The 27,238-nt window shown below is 40.3% G+C and overlaps 3 protein-coding genes across 4 annotated transcripts in view; 2 read left to right on the top strand and 1 right to left on the bottom strand.

Annotated features, from left to right (window-relative positions):
• The window catches only part of LOC135490413 (DNA ligase 1-like), a 30,212-nt gene extending 9,097 nt beyond the window's left edge, over window positions 1-21,115 (bottom strand). Inside the window, exons 1-12 of the mRNA XM_064775745.1 lie at window positions 21,041-21,115; window positions 20,904-20,960; window positions 18,949-19,210; window positions 18,504-18,603; window positions 17,860-18,029; window positions 17,528-17,621; window positions 17,057-17,122; window positions 9,216-9,699; window positions 1,810-1,923; window positions 1,321-1,377; window positions 663-900; window positions 161-262 (exon numbers count right to left, since the gene is read on the bottom strand). Coding sequence (XP_064631815.1) covers window positions 161-262; window positions 663-900; window positions 1,321-1,377; window positions 1,810-1,923; window positions 9,216-9,699; window positions 17,057-17,122; window positions 17,528-17,621; window positions 17,860-18,029; window positions 18,504-18,603; window positions 18,949-19,210; window positions 20,904-20,960; window positions 21,041-21,060 — 1,764 coding nt within the window. The 5' untranslated portion in view covers window positions 21,061-21,115. The remainder of the gene's footprint in view (window positions 1-160; window positions 263-662; window positions 901-1,320; window positions 1,378-1,809; window positions 1,924-9,215; window positions 9,700-17,056; window positions 17,123-17,527; window positions 17,622-17,859; window positions 18,030-18,503; window positions 18,604-18,948; window positions 19,211-20,903; window positions 20,961-21,040) is intronic.
• Window positions 3,158-7,708, top strand: LOC135490429 (inner ear-specific collagen-like). Of its 2 annotated transcripts, none has more exons than XM_064775747.1 (3): window positions 3,158-3,320; window positions 5,643-5,913; window positions 6,299-7,708. In XM_064775747.1, the coding sequence occupies exons 1-3, from the start codon at window positions 3,306-3,308 to the stop codon at window positions 6,841-6,843; spliced, it is 831 nt and encodes a 276-aa protein (XP_064631817.1). In that variant the 5' UTR covers window positions 3,158-3,305; the 3' UTR covers window positions 6,844-7,708. The 2 variants fall into 2 exon arrangements, with proteins under 2 accessions (XP_064631817.1, XP_064631816.1); XM_064775746.1 differs by lacking the exon at window positions 3,158-3,320 and adding an exon at window positions 5,266-5,333.
• Window positions 21,116-21,350: 235 nt separating the features above from the next.
• On the top strand, window positions 21,351-26,798 carry LOC135494299 (conserved oligomeric Golgi complex subunit 8-like). The gene is made up of 12 exons (XM_064782242.1): window positions 21,351-21,414; window positions 21,838-21,909; window positions 22,039-22,163; window positions 22,378-22,481; window positions 22,711-22,882; window positions 23,222-23,383; window positions 23,539-23,590; window positions 23,796-23,956; window positions 24,163-24,438; window positions 24,620-24,804; window positions 25,272-25,440; window positions 25,770-26,798. Exons 1-12 carry the CDS (start codon window positions 21,351-21,353, stop codon window positions 26,403-26,405), a joined length of 2,178 nt encoding a protein of 725 aa, XP_064638312.1. The 3' UTR covers window positions 26,406-26,798.
• The last annotated feature ends 440 nt before the right edge of the window (window positions 26,799-27,238 follow it).

Here is a 27,238-nt window from a genome sequence, read left to right as displayed (position 1 = left end):
AATTCTTTCCAGAGGTGGTCCCCTTCAAGACATATCACTCAGCGCATGGTTCAGTCTTTTAAACACCAATGAATACAAGTAAAGAGGCACTCAAATCCAGACACCGCACATGTTTACAGTTCACAAAGATATTTTGAATCAATTTGGAAACAGAACTTACAGCATTTCCAGTTAAGACAGCAATTTCTTTCAACTTGTTAAAGACAGCTCGTGCTGTCAGTTTTGGGGGTGCAAACATTGTTCTTTGGTTACCTCGACTTGCCTGGAATATATCACAAGAAACTTATAATTATCAATTTGATTAACTTTTTGCTTTTTCACAAATATTCCCGGGGTGTGGGTTGATAGCAAAGCTCTTCAAAGTCAGACTATGAGGACAGCATTACTGCTCTTATGAGTATGACAGTATTTTTTACCCTTTTCTCTGGGAAACTGATACGGCAGGCTTAAGTCATTACGAAGAAAATTATCATTCGATGTGTCAAATGAGGTGAAATATTACTAATCATTCCAAAGCCATAGCCTCTGATTTATAATGAGATTTGTTACAAACCCTTTTTTTCTTTCTTGCAAAAGGAATGTTAACACTAGCTTTTTTATTACTATTGCTCCATCACTGTAACTTGACAGAATGGTAGCTCAAGTTGTCTCTATAAACCTACCTCAGCCACCAGGCCTAAATCTCCCTTATTCTGAGCATCACTCTTGACCTTATCCACGCTCCTGCCCGTTGCCTGAGCGATGGCCTTCATGAGGACGGTCTCCCCAAGACCCAGCTCGACGCCCTCGTAAGCGGGCGCCAGTCGGTTGAGGCAGAGGTAGAGGCAGGGAAGAAGATCATCTGGCGAAAGGACAATGATCGACCGGAACAGGTTACAGAGCATTTCAATGTTTTTGAGTCTGAAAACAAAAACACATTTTGAAATCAAACATTGAATAGTTCCCATTTTAAAGTGTTCCTCTGACAGAACTGGACTCGTGGCCTTTCATTTATAATCTTCATGAGGCACTAACTGGTGGCAGCAGTCAACAATTTTGTTGCAGTCTGTCAAATGAGTTATATACTTTCGGCTTAATTAGAAGATGGCAGCACTCTTGTCGGAAAATGGATCTGAAAGGTACAATGTACTTTGGTTCGGAGACCAACACACTAAGGCAGCAGGTGACTGGTCTCTGTTACAGGTTTTCCCCGGCAAGGACAATGCAAGGCAATCAGATACAAGTGACACCAAGGTTTATCATCAAGCCTGGGAAGTTACTGGGAATTTAAGACATTACCAGGAATGGAATTTTTACCAGTATCAGGATTGGAAACCTCACCTAGAGCTCTGAGCTTCGATGTATTCAAATGTCTTGGCACAAGCCAAATATGGCACTCTGGAAGTAAAAAATGAGGAAAAATTGATTTTACAATTTTTAACTCGCCACGCTATGCATTGTGTCATAATGCCACAAACTGCAAATGCTGTCTGTCATAGCGAATGAAGTGGTTAAAAAGCATTTTTATAAAAAAAACTCTTCTCCCCACAGTAGGAAAATAATTAGCATCGCCTGCATGAAAGTTGACTCACAACAGGTCAAGTTACATCTTGTGTCACCAGCTATGACACGCAACACCAAGCTTGTATTATCTGCGGATAGAAAGCGACACTTCGATTTTTTCTGTACGGTTTCAAAAGAAATTGTATTGGTAATGAGTTCAAACAAGGATAGAAAATGTCTTTGAATAATATATGATATGACTTCAGTTTCCTCTTGTTTCTAATTTGGTTTTGGGTTCAAGTTGGCTCGTGCTCGAATAGGACTTACTTTTCTCCTTTCTTCCAGAACGCATCATCAATGGGATGGTACTTGGATACTGATGGATTGTAGCTCTTGCCATCGTCACCAATTGTCGTGGACTTTGCTGGACCACCGAAGAAGCTGCAAAGAGAAATAGAGCACAGCATGGTCATTTTGGGGAATTTTACGCTTGAAATCGTTCATCGTACAGCCCTTTCTTTCAATCTGAGCAAACAGCAACACCCAACAACCAGATTATCCCCACTTCTAGAACAGACTCTAACGGCAGATCACAACACAACCTTTTGATCCTGACACCAAAGATCTTTAATAGCAAGATTCCTTATCAATAGACTTCTTAGGATCATTTTTCTAGAAACCCTACCATGGGATTTTTATCCATATTGGATCCCAATATTAACTCCAATGGTATATTTTTCAGCCGTTTGCCTATGATAATGATAAAAACAACCATACCAATTATTGTGGCAATATCATTTGTTCTCCCTTTGAGTCAATACAGACTCAATTGATCGCGTAATCAAGACCTTTGAACATTTCTTGTCTTTATATTACAATCAAAAGTCTAACAATGTCAAAACACCAAGGTTGTGAATCTGAGCGGATACTTTTTTTGCTCAATTTATCGATTGTTATAGTCTTTGACATAACATTGATCGAAGTAATGTTCCAACAATGCTGTCAGTGAGTAACATATTGCATTTTTATTCGTAATCTAAGGTGCTAGTCTGTATCACTGCGGCTAAGAGGTAAACATACTCTGGGTTAAAAAAAACCCTGTCTGTTTCGGATGTTAGGCCTGTCCAGGGAAGTGTTCAGCCAGTACAGGATGCAAGTACTTTAACAATACACCATGTCACAGTCGGAGTGACAGCAAATGTCACAAGATACAGATCAAGAGCGTAAGAAGATACAAAATGTCAAGAGCCCAAAGATGAACTCTAGATATGGAAACCTGTCTCCTTGTAGAACACCGCTTTATTGACGATGTGTCATAGCAGACAGATTGCATATCCTACACTCCGAAATCAGACGTCAAGATGAAACGGACAGAGACTTGGATTATCAGATTCAGAAGTTATCTCTAGACACACAAGGCTCCAAGACCTCATGCCCTCTGTATAAAGCTCCCTAAAGATATGCGAACACTACAGGCTTGTCTTCGGTGAGTCCAGCATCTCCTAGCTCAGCAGAACAAGGCAATGGAAATAACACCACTCCCGACAGTATCATCCCTCAAGATTAAACAATGCCCGATTACCTCTGCACCAATTACTCTCAAGTGTAAATCACATCCTTTCCCCCAGATCCCGACCAGTCTAATCAGCAGTGCCATAAATTAGCGACACCCTAGAACACTGGGCCGCCCAATAGCGCGCCAGTAAAACACCAACTGTTAAAAGTTGCAATCAATACGGTACATCAGGGAGGAATGACGGGACAGTGATACGTGGCAAGACAAGGAACAAACAAGTTGTGAGAATTAACACCAAGCGTGTAGGATGAAGATTTACAAGGTATGTACTGCCAAGTTTACTTCTGATATTATTGTCATGGTGTTAACTGCAAAATCTTTGCAATTTTTTTTCCAAATGCACTTTCGTCCATCCACTGCTGTCCCTGGTCGCTTTGTGCCAAAACAAAGCTGATTTTCACAAGGTTGTGGGAACTGATTGAAGGCGACAGAAATATATCCACTTTGATAAGATCATAATGCGAGAATAAACACAAACCCAACACATTGTTATCATTAGCGTGGCTAAGTCAAATAGTCAATTACAAGTACGACATTCTATGATATCTTGACACCCTTAAAAATGGATTAGCACCCATTGGAACACTATTAGAACAAAAGCTTATTGACTTAGGTTTAGAGTCAGATTTAGGTTTAAAACTATTAGAAATTTATTCAGTATTCTGAGGACTTAGAAATAGGCTTTTCACGAGGTGTTCAAAAATTACAAGCACTTGATTGAACAAGTTAATAAAGGGTGTTTCTGACAGGCAGTTATGATGTTTATCAACGACAAATTTCTCAAGAATTAATGTCCTTATAAAAATAACTGGAAATCTTTTTTAAAGGAGACAGGACATTTGTTTTAACAGTTGAATATCAACTAGCCAGTAACAAGAGCTTGGCACATAACTTATCCATTCAGATCGAAGGGCTTCCTGCAGTAGGATTCCATAAACTGATAGCGTGGGATGACTGCTTGTTGACAAGTCAGTTATTCAAATAAAAACTTCCATTCCACTTGCTACATCAGGACCAGGTGCTTCCATTGAATTTTGGCACTCTTGGGTCTACTGACACTGGTGACTACAATTATAAGCATCTTCTGATAGACCATGAGGAAGAGCACTTCTCTGTAACTCGTCAACTTGGATTTGCTTGGAATGCCTCAAGCCAGTTTCTAAAATCCAATCCCAAGGTTCCCACCATATTGACATAAGAGCCTGAGCATCCTTCAAGACCACATGGTTAATTCAATCAGATTTTTATTTCCACCCGGTTGACTCTCAACCTGATTAGACAGTGTCATTCATTAGGGATCTGTTAGTCAAGGGCGAGGCACCAAGATTTATGCAGATCTGCCACTGGAATCCGACTCTGTCAGCTGAGTCAAGGAAACACCTACAAACATATTCCTCGACACCCATGAGTAGCGCTGCAGAGATCACCACTGCTATTGATTCTAAGACTAGTTTATTACCAGAATCACCCCTTGATTAAATTTTATTCATTGCTCTCCTCGGAATAGGTGCTGGCCTGGGAGAATTTCTAGTCGTCTAGATTAAATCCACTTCACCCTGGGCAAAGTGCTGGGCTCTCAAACCCTTGAGGGTAAACACAGCATCAAAAACGTTTTGATTTCCTCAGTGAACATACATAACTTGCAATGGTGTTGGCAAAATATACAATTACTTTCCTCTAACTACTAAGTTTTCACTCAACATCAAGCAGCAACTCAGAAGTAAAGGGCTTGATATAAAACTTGGTCCAACTAAGAATATTTTGAGTTATTCAATAGCCCGATGAGGTTCTCCACTTGAAAAACCGGAATCAAAACTGAAAAGAAATGTTAACGGGAGATGACACAGAGAATGACTCTCCAAATCATTACCCTTGGAAACTGCTGAACAACTGCAGTAATTTATTCTCAATTCTGCACCGTTGCAGGTATCATTATATTCTGGTGGCAAACCCTCAGGCGCTGATAATTCCAGCAAGGTCGAAATGATTTTCACCTGATTTTGGAATCATGAGAACTTTTCAAAACTATAACCTAGGGTTCATAATCCAAGCGTAACAACAGCTGAACATTATATGATACCACTACAGCGGTCGAAAAACATTCTTTGTTTTTAAATCATGCTGAAAGAGCAGGATTTAGAACAGTCTATAGAACCCTGTAAGGTTTCTCTGTGATTGTGAGCTGGCAGTCAGTCTTAGCTCGGAAGTCTCGGCATTCATACCGCAGTGGTTTTTTGGATTAGTGGCCAGAATGGAGTTAACGCCTCCAGTTTTGGTGAGTTCAATAACATCTATAGCTTCTTTTCAAAACTTTTAAAATATAATTTTTTCCCTTCTGCTTTATTTCTATTTCATTCATTCTTACAATGCAGACTAAGGGGTCTCATCAATGTTTTCTCTCTAGCAAACCAAAAATGGGGAATAACTTAAAAACTTCCTCGATGGTCTGCAATACTTTTAAGTTTTCAAGTTCTAACAACTAAAAAAACTTGACATCTTTTATTTTGCATAGATTTTTTGCAGGACTTTCAATAATAAGACAAATCACTGTGACTTTATATTAAAATGCTGTTGTTTTATTTAGTTTCAGATCATAACATTCCTGTCCCTGTGCCTGCTGACAATGGGAGGAATGGGCATCACCAACGTCCTAGGGAACATCTTAGGACCGGATGGCAAAACTGACAAGGACACCCGAGACAAGTCCTGCATCAGCGACGCGTGTAAATGTTTCCAAGGGCCTGCGGGGGCACCAGGGGTACCTGGTGTGCCTGGGATGCATGGATCAAGGGGAAGAGACGGATCAAAGGGAGAGAGGGGGGAATTCGGACAGCCTGGTTTACCAGGTGACGTAGGTAAGTCGGAATCATTTTATTCATTCATGTCTTAGGGTAGGGTGCTTCACTATTTGTTCTACTTTCTACCACAGTCTCGGGGGTGGAAGAGATGCACTGCAAAATGATTGCAATGCTCAGTATACTAATATTATGTCTTAAATGCCGTTATTTGTTAATACAACTTGTGATGAGGACCAATCTCTAGCCTGGAGGTGTTGTAGTGATTGGACACCCCGGACTGATGCTATGTGTCAGTGCTGTGACTGAAAGTGCTCAATCAACTAACTCATTACCAGTAAATGGAGATTATCAAGCCAGTTCAACATAATGCTTTGGGAGTGCAAATAAGTTTCAGCCCTTGCCTTGGTGCATTTCAAAATACTGCATTCTTTCCTATCAACAGGTGGACCTGGTCAGGCCGGCATCCGCGGCAAGAAGGGAAACAAGGGTGACAAAGGCGATGCTGGTGCGCAAGGCTACATGGGCAACAAAGGGGAACCTGGCAACTCTGGTTACAACGGCCTCAAGGGGGCCAAGGGAGAGCCTGGGCAGAGTGCAGGTGCAAAGATCGCCTTCTCCGCTAGTAGAGGAAAGAAATTAGGACCAGAACCTCAGGATACTGTTGTAGAATTTGATAAGATTTTTTCAAATGTCGGTGACGGATTCGATGTGCACACGTCGCATTTCGTTTGCCGTCATAACGGAACTTATATTTTCATGACGCATATTCTTGGCCAGGATACGCGGGATGCTTTCGCATGGATTATGGTAAATAAGAATCATCAGTTACCGCTGCATGGAGATGGACGTGCGGGGTACGGGACTGGAAGTAACACGATCATTCTTCACCTCAATGTGGACGATCATGTCTGGATACAGCTGAATAAGAATTCAGCACTTTTGAACGATTATTCCACTTTTTCTGGGTATCTAATTTTTGAGGATTAGCTAGGGAATATGATAGTTTGTATTGTTGAAACGAGATTTGGGGATAAATCATTAAATCCTGAATGAAAACATAATAAAAAGAGGCAATAAAGTGAAAAACAGGACAATGCGTTGAAATCCTAAAATCTTGTTTAGTGTCGATGGAATTTCTATAGAAACAAGAAACACAGAATAGGAAGTAAATGGAATTTAAGCTATTATGTGTATTTGTGGACATGGAGCATCAAATATCTACAAGAATTTATAAACTTTGGCCAGCACTATCTGTACAGCACTTTTTTCAAATGTGTTGTGTGAATTCTAGTATTTTAAAGGAATATGTTGTCGTACATGTGTCATTCAGTCTTTTTCAATCAAAATTATATACATATTCTCGTCGTCGTGCTATGAAGTCAGTGTATGTAAATTTGTAACACAACAGAATGATTCACCTCCACGATGTCATTCAAAACTGCAACTAAGCAGGTGAAAAGCTCGCTGGACAGCTTGGCAAAGAGATAGAAATAGGACACCATTGAATAAAAGGTGATAATGGACGTGGAAGGAGGACACTTCATTGTGTTTGTATAGCTACATTGTGGTAACAGAATCAAGTGCGTCTCGTTGGGTCACTTTCTGACCCGACTCTGGGGTAGTCACGCAAGGGATGGGAGTATGGAGTAGCCCAGAGCAGAGGGTGATTTCTATTGCATCCTGCAGTTTTTATTTATGAAAGAATCTCGTGCAAGAATTTTATGCGACACGTATGATTCTTTGACTCTTGGTATGCAAATCAAACCTTCATGAAGATTTCTTTTGTACAGAATGTTGCCTTGCAATAATCATGTGTCAGTGTGGAAAAAATAAAAATCTTTTTAAAAAGGAATTATACAGAGCAATTGTCACTGATCATTGTGCAGAAAACTGTTGGATGAGTTATGCTCTCCAATCATGCAAAAACCTTGAGCACTTTTCTGTGGGCTGTGAATCGGTCAGTGCTGCTGCCTTCTTCCTCGTTCCTTCAGAAATACACCAAGGAGAGCCTTCATCATGACTGAGGTGAAGGGTCTGAGGTGTTTTTATGTCACTATTTCTTTCATTACAAATCAGTCTTCGGGGGACAACGTCACAACCTGAATCCCTGGGTATGACCACTTTAGAGTTAACATATCACTTAACCCCACAATCTGCTCAATTTCGCAAAGTGAAACCCCTCTATTGTTCCAGTAATCAAGTTAGCATAATCTACCTTGAAGAAAGCACTGTTAGGATTTCAAATTAACCATGTGGCTGTGAGTCATAAACAAATGGTGACAAGACGTCAAACTCTTTTGTGTTTGATTGGGGACAAGACTGATTCATTTGACGACTCCCCAGGGGGTGTCGGAGGACAATGCTTAAATCAGCAGTTGCCACAAAGTTTAATACTTGAAGATGAAACCAGTCATTGGTGCTAATTCTTGGGATTGTACCGTGGATGATATCAGATTTATGACACTATAGAATGACCTTATTTGACAGGGAAGCGTTTAGGCCGTGGGGGAGGAAGGTGTCTTGTCATTTTGAAGAGAGAGGCTAAGATATAATTCATCTAGCATCAAACTAACTTTGAATATGTAGAATTGTAGTGTTTACAGAAAAGCCCAGTTGTCCTCAAAAGAAACAAGATTCAACACGAATCTTAGTTTATTTTCGTTATAGAAAAGTTTTCAATTTTAGTGCAAGGCAGATTGTGAAATACGAAACATCACCCAGCTGTTCCAAGAACAGGAATGGAATGACAAGACAGGCTGTCAGCAAATGGAATCAACAAGATAATCCCTTGGCCTTGTCCGTGGCTGGAGTATTACTGTCAACAACAAAGTGCTCGCCGGACATCATAAATAAAGGCCAACTCCAGCAGCCTAGCAGGGTGATCGAGACATTGTAAAACATCGGACATATGACAAAGAGTAAGACTTTGTCTCGACAGAGGTATTGGGTTGGATAAAGACCACGACACAGGACCAGCCGAGACATATTTCAACCATATCACTTATCAGAAAGATCTCAAGACATAGTAAAACCTCGAATGTCTTGTCGGATCACTGGAAGTGGAGCTATCAAGAAATGTTTGTATACTAAAAATTGCTTTTTCCAATCTTGAAACTGGTGAATTTACTCAATTGGGTCAATTCCAATTGGCTCTGGACAGTTAGTCAGAGGTCACTCGACGACATCAGAAACCAATCTAAATTTTAAAAGGATTGGAGACAGTAGTGAACGCAATATTTCTTTGTACTTTATTGACCCCTCAAGCAAATTAGTACCAATCACCACATATGTACTAACCAGAGGTTTCAAACCTTTTTGAATCTAAATCTATTGGATCCAGGATCAAACACTGAACTTACCTCATAGCCGCCGCCTTATTTTTCTCAGATTCCACTGCAGACTTGACTTGACTTCCAACCTCAACTTTTTCATCACTTTTATCAGTCTCCTTTTTCACTTTATCACTGGCACCCATCTCCTTTTTCACTTCAACTTTCTCAATGCCAGTTTTAGTGTCCGACTCTGAATCAGTCTTTCTCTCAGAATCTTCAGTTTTTACATCTTTCGTATTTTTTTCTGATTTCTTGTCTTCCCTTTTCTTTCGACCTCTCTTTTTCTTTTCTGTCTCAGGTGTTTTAGAACTTTTTGCTGGTTTTTTACCAATGTCTTCACACGCACCATTAGTTTTAGTAGCATCTTTGGTTGCACAATTATCAGCAAGGTCCTTTTTGTTAGCATGGTCAGTTTTTGAATCATCCTTATTGGGACCAGAGTCACTTTTCTCAGTCTCCGAGTTTTTTACACTAGTTTCTTTACTCTTCTTAGCTTGCGTTTGACTTTTACCTGAAAGTATATCAGCCTCAAAAATAACAAGAGAAACAAACTTGTAACTTAACATTTTTTATATTTGAACAAGAAAACAGGTTATAACTCGAGAAAGAAATGTGGCAATCTTCCCCGCATCAATTTGATCATTTGAATTGAATATTTCCTTTTAAAATGTTATCTGCCAAGTTGAATTAAGTGCTGCAGGACATCTAAAGTTAATCCCTACAAGTCCTATAACTGAAGAAACCCAAAGGAATATTTGCAGATGACTAATATATGTAGCAGTGCAGCCCGCAGAGACACCTATCTTTATCAGAACACATTACAGATACAGTGTTGCCCTCTTCAAGCAAAGAACAGAACTGAACTATAAGATCTTTCGGCCTCCCAGTGTCACCTGCTATATTGCAGAGACAAGACCACTAATGAATATTCATAGGTTGGAGGGTCCAGGCCTATCTATTAGACGAGTGCATGTTTTTTACTCTCAAGTACATATTTGGAGAGGTATTGAAAAAATATTTGTTGTGGCAAGTCTACAGATATAAAGGAATTATTTGATGAAAAAATTAATTTCGAATTTTGCTAATTGGGTAATAGGGGGCGTGTTTTGAGTTTTTTCTGCCAGTTGCCTGAAAAGAGTGGAAATATCAAAGTCTGTCTAATTTGTCGATTAAAAAAAAATTTCCGTGGTCAATCACCATTTTATTTTTCACCATTTACTTGCCCGACTGTCCGGAATAACATAATCTAAATTTCAGATTCACAACACCACGCGTTCTTTGATGCGTCGCGGTCAAACATTGACAATTTAACTGCTAAAAGGCTTAAAAAATCAATTGTGGTCTTGTCTCTATTTACACTACATTTTGGGTCAATATAGTGAAAAATTTGAATGTGCTCAAATCACTCTAATTCATTTAGAATATTGTATTGCTGATGATTTAAGGTCAAAACAAGCTAAAATAATGAGAAAAAAACTTAATTTGACCCAAATAAGAGTCAACCTAACCCCGGTCTAAGTTCGGTTTCATTTTTACAAGTCTTGTTGTGTTGCCATTCATTTTGTAATTTCTTTGAAACTACTTAGGCCTTGATTCTGAAAGTTGTGCCCTAAGCAGCAAAGATATTCCTAAATCACATCCTAAAGTTTCAGCTCCATAGCTTGCTTATTCTGGCCAGGGCAGGTCTTTGAATTTGGTGCTGTTGGGTGCAAAATCATGACTTTTTGTCGATTTTGTCCTCTTTCGTCGCTTTGGCACAGTTGTACCACTCTTTGAAATGTCTCTCATTTCTCCAAAAATGTCCAGATATGACTTTCCTTTGTTGGAGAGTTGTGGGATGTCATGTACATTAGTTTGAAAAAAATCTCAAAATGTTAACCCCTGAAATGTACCTTCATTGAGACAAGACCACTAATGAATATTCATAGGTTGGAGGGTCCAGGCCTATCTATTAGACGAGTGCATGTTTTTTACTCTCAAGTACATATTTGGAGAGGTATTGAAAAAATATTTGTTGTGGCAAGTCTACAGATATAAAGGAATTATTTGATGAAAAAATTAATTTCGAATTTTGCTAATTGGGTAATAGGGGGCGTGTTTTGAGTTTTTTCTGCCAGTTGCCTGAAAAGAGTGGAAATATCAAAGTCTGTCTAATTTGTCGATTAAAAAAAAATTTCCGTGGTCAATCACCATTTTATTTTTCACCATTTACTTGCCCGACTGTCCGGAATAACATAATCTAAATTTCAGATTCACAACACCACGCGTTCTTTGATGCGTCGCGGTCAAACATTGACAATTTAACTGCTAAAAGGCTTAAAAAATCAATTGTGGTCTTGTCTCTGCAAGGCCTATTTCTCAGGAACAAGGGCAAACCATCTTCCACAACTTTGCATTTGAATTCCTCGGGTATTTTACATGGACTTTGTTGAACGTGCCCCACTCCTGCCCTGGTATAATCTGGTGCTTGGTCAGGTATCCAAGAGCAACCAGAATATATCAGGACACTAGATAGGATGCATGACTTAGTATTCTCAAACCAGGAGACCGGTCAAAAGTCCTTGCTCCAGCAGACAACATGCTATCCTTGATGTTCCATTAGATGATCAAAATTTAGATACCACCAACTAATGTCTTGTCCATTTACGAGAAGCAACAACAACTAGTTCAGTTGCCCGAGAAACCAACTGGCAAAGCGACATTAGTTTGTCATGCACACTATAAACAGTACCACCTAGTTTGTCTATTACAGTACACTTACTACTTCACCAATGAGCTAGAACTGAAGAATTGCTTAGCGAAATAACCCTCTTGTATTCACATGAAAGGACATTTCAACAGTCACGTGAACAACCACATGGGTAGATGAATATTTCACCAGCGTCATACATTCCACTTGGCAAGTTGTCTTCGGGTTCACAATTTAGGCCTAGTTTTCACAGTGAAACTGGCCACCTAACCTACAAATTGGTTGGGTCAAGCTAACCTACATTTCTCCTAGTATGCGTAGCAATAGCCAAAATGGGCCATAGAATATGTAGCAGCAAGTCTCAATCCGTGTTAATTATTCTGAATCCACTTTTCCTCAATCGCACGGATGACGGGTACTTCCTACTAAACATTTCCTCTTCTCCTGAATATTTTCAATCCACTTCCTTCCTCGGCTGGTCGTCATGCAGACAGTTCACACTGGTATACCGTGGTGCTCTGATACTTAAGACAAACCCACCAGGAGATATCAGTGCAAGTGCCAACAGGTCAAAATGGTTGTCTTTCAGCATCCTTCCTTCTCACATCTTTTTTTCTTCTTGCGACTCGGAGAGGGCATACGTCACCAAAAAGTGAAAGGGGGGTTGGGCAAGATTAGTTTGAAATCCAGCAACAAGAATCAACACGACAGAAGCCACTAACATAGCTCCAGGAAGAGTTCTCCAAGCTACTTTGGCAATCCAGCATGGAGATTTATTAGTTATGGAGTTTACCATCGTCCCATCCTGGTATAACCTGGTGCTTTGCATGAAACCAAATGGCAACCAGAGTATACCAGCCTGGGCAGAGGCGAGGGTACATGCGAGAGTCAGGAGGATGCGGGCATACACATGCTAGTCAGCCGAAGCTGTTGGGCAGGAGAGGTAAACATGTAAGGAAGACATCCGTTCCAATTCATCATCGTTAGTTTTCATTCCATGATTATGTTTCGTTTTTTTTCTTCATGATGGCGCACTTATCAAAATATAAGATCTACCAAATTCTTCCAATGTCTTTTATTTTGTCCTCAAAAATGAATAGTAGTATGCAGCACAAGTAGCAAGGACAAGCATCATTCAAGGCAAGGCAGCATTCTACACTCATTATAGTAGCAGCATCACAAAACGCAAGGGCCAGATTATGAACTGGTATATCCTGGTGCTTTGATCAAATACAAATAGCACACAGGATATTCCAGTGCACAAAACTGGTTGGAAGCCAGGTTCAGGTTACATTGATAAAAGATATTCACAAGCCGACAGGTTCTTTCTAGGTTATCTTCAGGAAACACCTAGAAGGCCACTGGATAACAACCGCATCCCATTCCCATTCACCTATTTTTTTCAAAGACATTCTGAACAGTCACCAACCCCCTCATGATTAACCTTAACAACCACACGCAATGATCTCTCAAATCAAAGAAGAACAGTACAACATGGGGCATGTATATTTACAAAAGTTTTCAAACTCGGTCTTTAGATACAGAGGATAGTAGCACATGTAGGAACGGTGATCACTGCGACCAGGTGAACTGGTATATTCTGGTGCTTTGGAATCGAAGCAAATAGCACACAGAACATACCAGGGCACATGACATGCATGCGACGAGAGGCTGGACAACAGGTTTCATGATAGATGGCGCTACTACAAGCATTGTTAATTACAGTCATTGGATGCAAGAGGGGACATACATTTTCAATGCTTGACCATACAATTAACAACACACCCAAATGCGCCAATGATTTTGACAGATCAAGAATAACTTACCCTTCAAATTTGTAATTTCACCACCACAAACTAGAAAATCCATGTCTATACCATTTTAGATTTCTTATTCTGGGCCTAAACTATCAATGTTCTAAAGCAACACTTACCCCGTATTGAAAAGACACTTTGCTTAAAATTGGTTCTACCTAAAACTGAGTCGGAAGAATGGCTTTCGAAATGGCATGGCATATGTACTGGTATAACCTGGTGCTTTGAATTGATGAACAATAGCACACAAGATACAGCAGGACACAGGACAGCCCGAGCGCCATCCACATTTATTAACACATTAACACAAGTATCTTCTGAAAACTGGAAATTTTATCTGAAATTATGAACATATAAAGCGAACAGCAAGGAATTTAGGCCTAAATATAAACTTCGAACATAAGCAAAATCAGAACAATGCTTATCGACACATTGGAATTTAAAGATGGAAAGGTTAGAAGATTTGCAAACTCAAAGATGGTACAACTTTTTTTAAGTGTCTTCCTTTTTATACCTGTGGCAAAAACAAATGAAGCTTCAAGATGCACTTATACACATGCGAGAGTAGATGCATCAAGATTCCTGGACAATAGCAGACGGTACGAACATGCAATCTGGTATACTCTGGTGCTTTGAGCTTATATACAAATAGAACACAGAGTATAGCAGGACACATGTAGGCGGGGCAAGAAGCAAAGAGGACATACTCAGATGAAGAACAGAGAGAGATCATAATGATGTTCTTGGACACTCCGCAATTGGATTCTGTGAAATGTAGGCAGTTGCAGAGACTTTACAACAGAAGACGAGGTTTGTTTTAGACCTGGTATAACATGGTGCTTTCTCAAATGCAAGAAATGGCACACAGGTGATATCAAGCCTCAAAATAAAGCCAAGCAGGAAGCAGTCACACGTACATGCAGCAAGTTAACAAGCAAGGCACACATGCTGCCGCTTGTTATCAAGACAGGGCACACATGCTACAGCCAGTTTGAGACATCAGGCCAAGGCACACATTTTGTAATAAAGCAGAACGTAGGAGTTGTGATGCAACTGTTTTATGGAATTTCAGCTGGAAAAAGTAAACATGCAAAACATTTTGCGAGTGAATCGAGCAGTGTTGTCCGGTGTTTTGTCATGCAAATATCATAACAGGCCTCATAACTACAGCAGTTCACGAGGACAACGAGACTTAGGACATTTCCAAGTCAAGTCATGCAAGAAGGAACCTCTGTTCTGGGCCAGTGGAGAACCCACATTAAAATTAGCCACACAGCTTCAGGGGCAGAGGGCAAATTTCTGTGGCAATAAAACTCACTGACCAGACTGGAAGAGGACATCTCAAAGTAGAGACTGGTATACTTTGGTGCTTTGTCACACAGACAATTGGCACACAATACATAGCAGTCGCCACATTTCGAGAAGTTTCACCAACAATATTCACAGTGGTGGAAGGGCAGCATTCAAGACGATGACATGCCTTACTGAATGAACTGATATAGTTTGGTGCTTGGTCAACCGACACACCCAGCAGCACACAAACTGTATCAGGCCACAGAGAAGGCTGGCAGAGCACAGGGAAGACGTCACAATCAAGCAGGAATTCCAACACCAATCAGCGACACAAATATTTACAAACTGCAACTAAAGCCATAACGAAATTGTCAAAATTGTTTTTTTTTCTTCAAATTTTCCTCCACAAAAATTGCACATTTCTGATACTGGGTTAGCATTGAAGAACTAGATACAGTCATAGCAAGCAATGCCAAACACACGCACTGATCAAACTTGGTGCTTTGCTTGACCACAGATGGCACGCAAGTTTCACCAGTTCCTGTGAAAGGCACAGCCACATGCCCGAGTGGACAGCAAGCAGATGATTTCTAAAGACATGCTTTACCTACCTGCTTTCTGATTATTTTCATACCCACCTCAGAAGCTGCATCAAATTCATGAATATTTCTCTCACACAGAAGATCTTTTTTTAGGCCTACTACATGCTGAAGGCCTACTGGCGTACTCTGTCCACCAGAGAACTGAAATAGCCTGGTGCTTTGGCAGTAATCACAAATAGCACACATGGTATCCCAGTCCCCTAGACGGACATAAGTTTGTTCCACTTCCTTTTAAAACCTTCTCGGCTTGCGTAGTAAATTTCCCATCACAAAGTTCTCACGGAATCTTAAAGCAATGGCACAAACTGGTCTTCCATAAGCTTACTTTTCCAACAATGGAAATATATCAGGGCAGGTTTCGTAGCTGACCATCTTGTTGGTTGACATTCCAAAGCACATGCTCCAGTCGTACATGCCATGCAAGCACCCTGATATAACCTGGTGCTTGGTTTTGTCACAGCCAAAGCTCACAAGATATAACAGGGTTCAAGAACAGCATGAGCTGAACTAACTGATGGCCGTTTTTACCAATTTTAGGCCAGGAATAAATAAAGCTTTTTGCCAACACAATGGTGGGGTCCATCAGTTTTTTTCTTCCGAATTGGTGTGTCTGGTCTGTTTCTGTATATGACGACATGCGAAAGCCCTGGTATACTGTGGTGCTTGGCCATTTCCCCCCAAGAGCAACCACTGAATACCAGGACACAAAGGCATGCAAAACTTGTACCAGAGCGATTTCTGACTCTACTGCCTGCACGACACATGCTACAGCTGCACCTAATGGTTGAAGAAAGTAAATGATGATTCAGGTAAATGCGTCTCTTCTGACATGGCGACACCTCTTTCCAACTTGGCTATCTTTCCATTCAATTATGGTCGTTTGTAAGCAATCATCTTCACAAATAGTGACATATTCCTTTCTTTTCACCAGCAGAGGCAGATTTCTCATCGCATGAGCATGCAGTTTTCCTAAAGCCTGCGGTCCAACGCATACACTGGTATCACCTGGTGCTAGTCAGTTGCACACAACCACACAGGAGATACCAGTGAATGAGAGGGAGGTATAACTAGCACTAGTAGAAGCTAAAGCACAGGGCGGGCAGCATCATTCTCCACTGCACTATCAGTTGATTTGGTACAGGGCACATGCACAAAGTAGAAAATTGTAGGCCTAAGTATCTTACCTAACTTTGCCTCTGCTTAAAAATTGGCTTGTAATCTTTCTTTCTGAACTCAACTGACAAAAGCAACCAAACATTGATATTTCCTTTATACTTATAGGCCTACAAGTGCTCCATTACAAGAAAGCTCATTTCTTTGTACCAACCATAGTTTTCAGCAGGAACAGAACTTTTAATACAGAGTGTAAACGCTATCATACATGTATGTCAAATACTAGAAAATGTCTTTGCAATCGTGTCTCACACAGACTATACAAAGTTAGAGTTATACCACATGACTTGCACTTACCCCCGAAGAAATTCATAAAAGCTCCTTTCCCAGAACTAGTGGGTTTCTTCTCTGACTTGTCACCATCTGAAAATTAATGAAAATCATAGATTGATGTGAAGTTGGCGGCAATTTCAAATAAATTTTCTGCGATACTACTTTAATTTGTTGTCATCGATTACACCATCTTTCAGTGTTCCTATTTTTGTTTGTCTACCTCAGGAGTTTGTGGTAGCAAGTCTCTCTTCTTAACCTGATCTCTCTAGTACAGCAGACAGTGATTGGTCAACTCAATCAAACTGATAACCTGAATAATCAACTCCTGTATTCGCAAATTTACACTCAGAGATAGAAAAATTCTAAGCGCCAGACAGTGGTTTACAAGTTTTGGAAGCCATCACTCTAACATTTGCAAGCCAACTCGACTGCAAGGCCCTAAAGACTTTGGATGGCATTTGTCTGCTAGCTGATTTTGACGAAACACTACTGTACCAGACTCATCCTCCTTTTTAGATTCTTCCCGTCCAACCTCAGTAGACTCACTCTGCTCCGCTTCCATTATCTCTTCTTTTGCAGGAGACGAACCCTGTAAGAAAATTAACATGTTATGGAAAAGGAAACAACTCATAGTCATGTTCAAGGAAGATTAGTGTTTAAACATGTCATTCTTTCTCCCATTCTTGAATATTACGAGTACTTGTGCATACTTCTTCACAAATCTTTCGAGGCTTGCCTCAATACTAATGGACTGCCACCAACAGCCAGTATTGAATATGAGTTTCAAAACCTCCTGACAGGACCAAAACTCAGTATAAGACGCTTACATTCTTTTCCTCGACCATTGCATCTTTCATGTCCACATCATTACTTTCACATTTCTTCCTTGGAGATGTAGACACCCTGGTTTTCTTTGAAGGCGTTTCCTCACCGATTCCACTATCCTGGCTACTTGATTCCGCCTTCCTCTTCGTGCCATAACTGAAGCTTTTTCTAGCTAAAAAAGAGTTCACTTGGTAAGCAATTATGACTAGTAGAAGTGCATATTTTTTACAATAGATATTTGTTCATTTCAACCTTAGTGACTGCCATTCTGGTGCTTGTCATGTGAAGTAACACAGCGATTCACTTCACTGCGCTGAATTGGCCAATTTCTTTTTTCAGTGTCGTCATCTGAACCACAGAAACTGACAATGCTAGCATAGGTTGTAGGACTATCTGATCGACTGAATTGAATGCCAAATGATTCAATCCACCTATGTATTTCAGTAATCAATCCACCATAATCTATGGGTTAGCATCAACATCACTGTAATAACTTATTCATAATCGTACTCACTATTGATTTTTAATTATGATGTTTTTCTTACTCTATCCTGAATAACAGGCAGGAACAAGAGGCCTCCATCGCCATTGCATGAAAATTAAATTCAGCTCTGGCATAATTTATTATATTAATTGATGCAATCACCTGTTTTCCTGAGAGGTAAACCAGTTGTTGGCGACATGAGTTGAGGAGAGTCAGGAGGTCGAGTTGGCATTGGAGATGCCTTGGCATTGGGTGTTTGGGGCTGGAAAGGAGAACACATATTTCAAACTCTGGAGACTTGTGCCATAATTTTGATGCCCTTTTCTCACTTCCATTCAGACTAAAAAGTAAAACAATTTTCTAACAGAGGACATTCTTTTTTTGTGTAATTCATATAAACAGCAATTATGTCCACATTTCAGGCTTGCAAAACTGATATTCTACTCTCAAGTGTAAGAACTGACATCCGACAGTTTTTAGGCAGTATTGAGGTGCATTCTACTGCAGCCATGTACAATTAACTGCATGTAAGGCATTGCCATTGATAATTCTGTTTAGACACATCAGAAGTCATTACCCACTGCCAAGATGTAAAATTATTACCTACCTGTTTAGCAGGGGTGACCTTTTGGGCTTTTTGTTTAATGGGGAGAACCGTCTCTTCATTCTGATTGTCATCTTTTACCGGCGACTTGACGACGACTTCACAGTCATCCTCGCTGTCACTTTCGATGACACGCCTGGCACGTTTCTTGGTTGATACTTTGATTGGGGAGTCAACTTCACCCACTGTATCAACTGGAAAGTCAATGCCAGCAGCACCACTTTTGTTGACTTTTTCAGGGGTTTTTGGTGGCTTCTTCTTGTCACTAAAATGACAATAGAAGGAATTATTCATTACTATGACTATGTAGGCCTACAATATGTACTAAACTGAATGAATGCCACGTTACTTCTCATGCTTCCTTAGCAACCAGGCCAAGCAATACAACTCCCCTTGCTTTTTCTGGAATTTTTTGCTTGTTTAAGTTTCTGCATTGCATAAGAAGTGTCATGACGAATTATAGAAGGAGGGATTCTAAAATTCACAGGCAATAGCAGCTACAATTATATTTATTCTAAGTTCAGGGTTTCACTCAGGAAAACACCTAAATATGACATTATAAACCTACCCTACTACAACGCAACTTTATTGCATAGGCAGCACAGAGCACGCTGCACTACAATTAAATAACCTACATAGTGCACACTCCTTGATCAATGCATGTGTACACACACGCATACCACCAGATGCATTATAATTTAATATGTCACTACCTTGGGACCACAACCTGCCGTAAACAAAAGCATTCATTCACTAATTTGTATTGCATAATAATTCACTTCAGCCAGATTAGGAACTAAAGCTCGAGACCCACACTACAACTGGCTTAGATTACAAACATTTCGCTCTATTGGCTATCAAAACACTATCTTCACTGATGTGGCTTTGCTTGCTAAATTTTTCATACAGAAAACTTAATAATTGTATGAGCACAAGTTGATATGACCATCGCCAAGGCAACCAGAACAGGAGTCCAACAGCTAGGACAACATCGTTAACACTTTATTATTGTATTTTGTCCTTCACAGCTTATTCCATTCAATGGCACTGCTTGCCCATTCACAAGGCTAATCCCATTTGAATGAGCGGGATTACATCACAATAAGCTGGCCAGGCATTACCACCATTATAATACTACTGTATGACAGCAGGTGTGCAAAGCAAACCAATAAATCAATATTTTCCTGGAAATATTTCAAATAAACTCTTAACTGAAGTTATTGTCACACAGCCAGCCTTGATTTTTTAAAGCAAGTCCAGACACAGTTCGAGAATATTTTTGTTGTTGTGCATGTTGGTCTTAGAATTCCATAGAAACATAAAAAAGAGAGAATTTGGGACTTGCATGCCCCAATGCAAGACCGTGATTGCGTTGTAAAGTCATTTTACGTCATGGTGTAAATGACAATACGCAGTCAAGGTGGGGAGACAATATCGCGCAATGTTAGAACTAACATGACACGCAACCTTTGTGACATAGGCCTACATAAAATGAAAAATGTGAACCTGCGTTTTTTTGGTTCTTTTTTTTATTTCCTAAAATAATCCGAACTTGGATAACTTAGCAAACACACACGTAAAAGGCAACTCAATAAAAGTAAACTGGCCATGAAACACACCACAACACCTGAAAATTAGGTCCTGTCCCAACCCACACACTAAAAGTCTCAATGCATTCAATGTACATGTACATGATGTACTCGGTGGTAAATACACGCAATTCAATGCACTGCACGCTTCAGCACGGGCCATGGATTCGGAGCTTCACAAAATAGATATTTTGAGGTAGTTTTGATGATTTCTTTCATCAATTTCAGGTCAAACACAATGAAGAGCATACTGAGGTACTGAACCGTTTGAAAACTAAATATCAAAACAATCAAATTTGACTAATCTGGGTTATTTTTCATGTTCTAGGTGGAGTCAAAATTGCGCTGCGTGAAAAAATGGCGTCTTACCCGTCACCAGGGTCACTTGCTGGCTTCGCCTTCGGTTTTGGCGGCGAAAAGAACGATCTGAAAAAGAGAGGGGACGCTTGACTATATATTCAGTACAATCTAGGATAACTTAAATACCATATCATCACACAACTTACGTTATAGAAGGCTGCGGCATTCCGTATTGGGGCAAAGCAGGGACGAAATATGTTCGGCGTGCAACTTTCGCGCCAGAAATGTACCCATTTTCGAGTTCAAGGTCACCGCGGACGGTGTCCCCACTGTAACACATTCTTCTCGCATTTACTCCCAAAAACTAACATCAAATTTCAACTAGCTTTGCCAAATTATCAACAAATATCCTTTATTAAAATTATTATGTTATTTTAAATTTATTCTATCCCAATTCTGCTAAAATCTCTACTTTACTTCTGTTATTACAACCAGTGTGGTACATCTGCCGGCAAAATGGCTTCCCTCGACGTGGAAGATGCGGGGATTCTCTCAACTATTTTCAAAGAATCTTTCCCAGGTAGAACTAGAATTGCCCGATTAATTTTTAATGATGTTAATGAATAACATTGTAATGAGTTCTAATGAAATAAGAAATTGTCACCACGATTCGCATTGGAGTTGTTGCTTTTTATCACTCTGAAGACTGAAGTTCAAGTTAGTAGTTACTTGAAATCAGCACTGACAGTGAGTGACAGGACACATAGCTAGGCTACTCACTCACTGACTTAGTCTCTAACTTAGTGACAGCAGTGCAGACTGCAGTGCCAGTGGTGGCAGTGCAGTGCTACAGCAGTGACAGTGTGAGTGACTGTCGGTGTCATGGCATCATCATCTGATCGGTGACAGTACCAAGCCCAGGGCTAGGTAGTGCTAATGGCAAAATCAGTGACGCTGACTTTTGTGATTTTTGCCTATCAACCTTCTATTTTGTTTATTCCAGAAAGTTGGAGAGATAACCCAGACTTTGCTCAATATTTGGCAGAACTGAGTTCCTATGGCGTTGACAAATTGGGTAAGAATTTCTTTACTGCAGCCAACTCATTCATTCATGAACGATCATTTTATTCATTTTAGTTAACATTTTATTTCACAAACGGACAGTTTTAAAAAAATTATCGTTTGATGGAATTCTCTTTTTCAGCCAGAGAACCTGACAGGCTTGCTGAGGAAAGATCTCAGATTTTGGAGCAGACACAGGATCTGGCCTTTCACAACTACAAAACATTCATACAGACTGCAGAATGTTCCAGAGAGATATTCCAAGATGTAAGACATTCTATTGTGATTATGCATATAGCGCAACATATTTATATTGTCAGATCTTTCCATTCATATAACAGGAATGTAAACACCTTATTTTGATAGATTTATTAGAGGACAAACTAATTCGCCAAATTTTATAAGAACTTTAAAAACCCACTAAATTTATATTCTTTTGACTTTTTACCAACTTGAAACACATGTTTCTTCTTGTTTCCAGTTTCAGATCATAGAGAAACATGTCAGTGAACTATTGGACAAGTTGCCGGAATTCTCAAGTGAATGTAATGGCTTCCTGGGCAAAGCTCAAGAAATCAACATCAGGTAAGTGATCGATATTTCATTGCTTTCATTTCAGTAAAAAACTTGGTAGTATCCATTTCTTTTTGAGGTGAATGTGGCAGTAAAACAATTAGTCAGAGCATGGGCCTTTGAGGGATGTGAAGAAAGAACAAAATCAGAAACATTCCGTATATTCTCATAATCATGTTGAGACAACTAAAGAATTTTTTCATCAATGACAAATAAATGATTAATCTTATTGTTTTTCCAGTCGTCGGATGAACTCACTAACCCTGCAGCGTCACACACAGCTCCTTGAGATACTCGAGATGCCCCAGTTGATGGACACCTGTGTGAGGAATGGCTATTATGAAGAGGCTCTAGAGCTAGCCGCTCATGTCAAGAGGCTGGAGAAGAAACATGCTTCAATTCCTGTCATTCAGGTAAATATAAATGGTGAATGGAATGGAACCCCCCCCCCCCCCGAAATGGACACCACTGTCATGCCTCCTCCTGCATCTTTTCTGTTCCCAGCCTACATGCAGAGCTACTACCTGGGTGCATGATGACTTCATATGGAGACAGTCAGAAGTTCTTCAGCAAATGTTTCTTCACTGTGGAACCATTTTCTGGCCCTTCTCAGGAACTGATAATGTCAGTTCCTTAAAGCGGTTGTTGAAGACATGCCTTTTTGAGAAGTTAGTTTAGGATTGGCTCTTCATGACCTTATCAGGATGAAAGGGCACACAAAGAAATGAACATTGATGTATTTCTGTTTACAGGGTATAGTGAATGAAGTGAAAGGCTCCACCCAGCTGATGCTAACCCAGCTCGTCCAACAGTTGAGGACGACAATCCAGCTCCCAGCCTGTCTGCGGGTCATTGGATACCTCAGGAGATTGGATGTCTTCTCTGAAGCTGAACTAAGGATCAAATTTTTACAGGTAGGTTTTTATTGCATTTCAGTCCTGTATCATTTGCAATTTCATGGCCCCAGTCACCTGATCTTATCATTCGGTCTAGTGATCAAAGTCTGCTTTCTTTGGCAAGTAGTACCACAATTTAGCATGTAAATTGCATTTCTCTTGCTTTGTTGCAGGCGAGAGATTCGTGGTTTCAGAGTATATTGAGTGGCATCCCCAAAGATGATGGTAAGTAGCACCGAGTATGATGTTCTTGAAATGATATTTTGTTATATGATGTTACCAGGACATTGCTGAAATATTGGGGTGTTCGGGTGCGGATGAAGGGAGATTTTCATTTGAAGGAGGCTGCCTTTTCTGTGTCTCAGAACAAATCTCCAAAACTCCTTCACTTTACAAATAAACCCATAATGTCTATTCTCTTACTCTACAGCCTACTATCATATCACAAAGACAATAGAAGCAAGTCGTGTGCACTTGTTCGACATCATCACCCAGTATCGTGCCATCTTCTCCGACGATGACCCTCTGATGTCAGCCAGAGATGACAGTACAAACGAAGCCACACTCTTCCATGGTTGGGTTGTCAAGAAGGTAACATTTCTTCTTTCTGATTCGAGGACCGACTCTTTATGTATAAGCATGATCCCTGTGACCATTGCCAACAATAGATCTGATGATACCATACAAAATTGTAGTTGCCAGTGGTTAAGACTGTGTCTGAAGCCAAGTGGTAAGCTCAGTGAGTAGTGACTTATCCACGGTGGCAATATAATTTTTGCATCACTTCTATTCCGCAGGTTTCACAGTTTTTGGACACTCTACAAATGGACCTGAACAAAGGTGTTGGTGGTCGTTTGGACTCCCTCATCGGCCAGTGCATGTACTTTGGCCTCTCCTTCAGCAGAGTGGGTGCGGACTTCAGAGGCCTCCTACCGCCAATCTTTCAGAGAGCGGCGATGGATGGGTTGCACTCTATTCTTGTGGATGCCAATAAGAGGTTTGAGGAGTCGATGCAGTCGTACAGTCTCCTTGCTACGTCTACGGTGTCGTCTCCATATTCATATGCCTCACAGGTGAGACAAGTTTGTTTTGTTTTGCTGGTCAGACATTCTCTCAGTGCTTACACATCTTTCTTTACAAGCCTTTCTTTGTTGTGGTCTGCCTCGTCTGCAATCTTCAAAATCTGTATGTGACGTTCAGTTTTCGTTTTTACGATAGGACTCAATAAACACAATGACAACTTTTCAATTTCAGAGTTTGCACCTGTCTCCTCCTATGATTCTTCTAGATTTCCAACCGTTGGCAGCCTACTGTAACAACATACTGACTGCCTTCAATGACCTGAGGCTGTGTGCTCCCATATCACTTGCTGGTCGTGTTGCTCTGCAGGTACAGAAGTCGCTCCAGGAAGTGGTCAGGATTATACTGGCATTCCACAGGTAGCTCATTTTGACAAATTGATATTTCTAACATATTTCATTGAAATGTAGAATCTAGAACTTTGTGCCTATCTGAAGTGTTGGCACAGTCATTGGCTAATTCATGTGCGTAATATTCTTGAAGAAGAACTTTGGATTGTGAGTCATGTATCATGTACATTAAAGTTTATTGAACTAGAATTAGGTTCACCTCTAAAAATGATATCATGCTAGTTCTTATTTTGCATGATCATGTATCACATCATCGAAGATGGTTTAGGCACACTGTTGGAGAGACAGATAGACTGTATTTGGAGTGCTCAAATCTTGTTGAAAAAGAATATATCAAGGATACATTGCATGCTTGTCTCAAACACAGTTTGAGAATTGCAGCATTTACTTCTGACACGAGAAGTATCTATGACAATTGAAACTTTGCGTGTTGATTTCTAATGAGTTTTTAAAAGTTGTTCTTTGCTTTCTCTCAGGGCTGAAGAGTCTGTATTCGACCACAGAGAGAAGGATGCCTTCGGTCAGTTCTGCCATGTTTTTGCCAGAGAACTTCTCCCATTCATCAATAAGTGTTTACAGGCCTTATTTCCCCCAACCGCAGTGGCTCAGGCTCTTGGGGTGACTGTCTTGGATCTGGCAAAACTAGTAAGTGCCAAATGTGACATTAAAATAAGACTATTTCATTAAAGATTTCTTGACCCTGTTGGAAATGTTTGGAGTGTATACTTGAGGTCAGTCCCTGTGCTATACTATAACATCTCATAGGGAACAAATTTGGTGTGGTGGAACCATCCAATGAACATCTCTACCAAGAGGCTACTGTATCCTTAGGGAGACACCACAGTACTTTGAACACCTCTCAATTGATGAGAGCATTGCGTAGTTCTGTAAAGGATGTCCTTGATCAAGTCTACTAGTATCATGTAGATTTCTTTTTCTTCTGCAGTCCTCAGTTGTCTTGCATTCTATTTCAGGGCAAAATTGGTACTGTGAACATCAACCAGGTGACATCAGCAATGGAGAATTTAGTGCCTGAGAAAGAGGAGATACCACCAGAACCAGTAGCCACTCGGGCAATATCTCCTGTGCCAAGTTCACTGGCGAAGGAGGCTGATACCCCAACAAGTGCAATGGACTCTGACTCTAAACCAGTTACCCTAAATACAGACACTGCATCTGATGATAAACTAGACAGCCAAAAAGTTAATGAACCAGACCTTGAGCCTGCATTGTCTGAGGCCATGGTTGAAAGTGTCGATGACAAACCTATTGAAAGTAGCACTGCTGAAAGTAGTGTAAAACAACAAGAGACAGATATTGTAAAAACTGAGGATACGTCAGTCATTTCTAAATCTGATGTTCCTAAATCTGATGATCTGGTTGGTGCAGCAACTGAAATTGTTGATCATACAGGTTCAGGCAATCATGGAAGTGCATCTGAAACTGTTGATAGTACAGGTTCAGGTGATAATGAAAGTGCTGTTGGGCCAGTTCTTGGAGGCGATTTAGATATAGATTTAGATCTGGACTTAGAAATCACTGAAATGAAGTTGGATGATGCAATGCTCGAATTGCCATCTAGTAAAGGAATGGGTTCGAAAGGAGACTAGAAAAAATCTTAATGAATAGAGATGCACCAATATTGAATTGTGAAAGGAATTCATGCAGAGGCAGAGAATGAAGCTCTGCTGGCAACACCACTGCTGTATTATGTATTCTACAACAAAGTGCCTCTTCAATACCTCTTCTAGTTTTTGGCCAAAAGGCGTAACAATGATGACGTCCTGATGTCAACTGGTCATGTGGCTGCTTGCTACAAAATGGCTAGGAAAGCTGCATTGTCAAGAATGGCCCTTTGATTGTTGGGCTAAAGTAACCATGTACCTATCAATGTTTTTTCTTGTCTGGTTGTTATGGAGTATATGCTTAGACATACTGGAATGTCCTTGGTGTATCTGTGATGTAAATAGTCTGAACATGAAATAAATTATCTAAAAATGACACTCCTTTGTCTGGTAAATCATTGACTCAAAAAGAGAATTTCCGCATAGTGATTCAAGTCATGGGTTAGACCTGCAGATGGATCACCCACAGTGTTGTCAAGGCGTTCTGGCCTTCTGCATGGTGCCCAGACCCCATGGTTCAGAGGATTTGGTCTCCGTCCTCGGCAGGAAATGTAGGTTGTGCCTTTGTCCTCTGCATTGTTGTGGCTAGAAGCTTGCAAGAAGTACCATGGTACAATATTATCTTGCAATGCAGGACTAAAACATGATTCCGAGGATTTGGTCTCCGTCCTCGGCAGGAAATGTAGGTTGTGCCTTTGTCTTCTGCATTGTTGTGGCTAGAAGCTTGCAAGAGGTACCATGCACAATATTATCTTGCAATGCAGGACTAAAACATGATTCCGAGGATTTGGTCTCCGTCCTCGGCAGGAAATGTAGGG

The sequence above is a fragment of the Lineus longissimus genome, chromosome 1 (genome assembly GCF_910592395.1).
Source record: "Lineus longissimus chromosome 1, tnLinLong1.2, whole genome shotgun sequence".
In the NCBI taxonomy this organism is placed as follows: domain Eukaryota; kingdom Metazoa; phylum Nemertea; class Pilidiophora; order Heteronemertea; family Lineidae; genus Lineus; species Lineus longissimus.
This window is presented reverse-complemented; position numbering and strand designations above follow the sequence as displayed.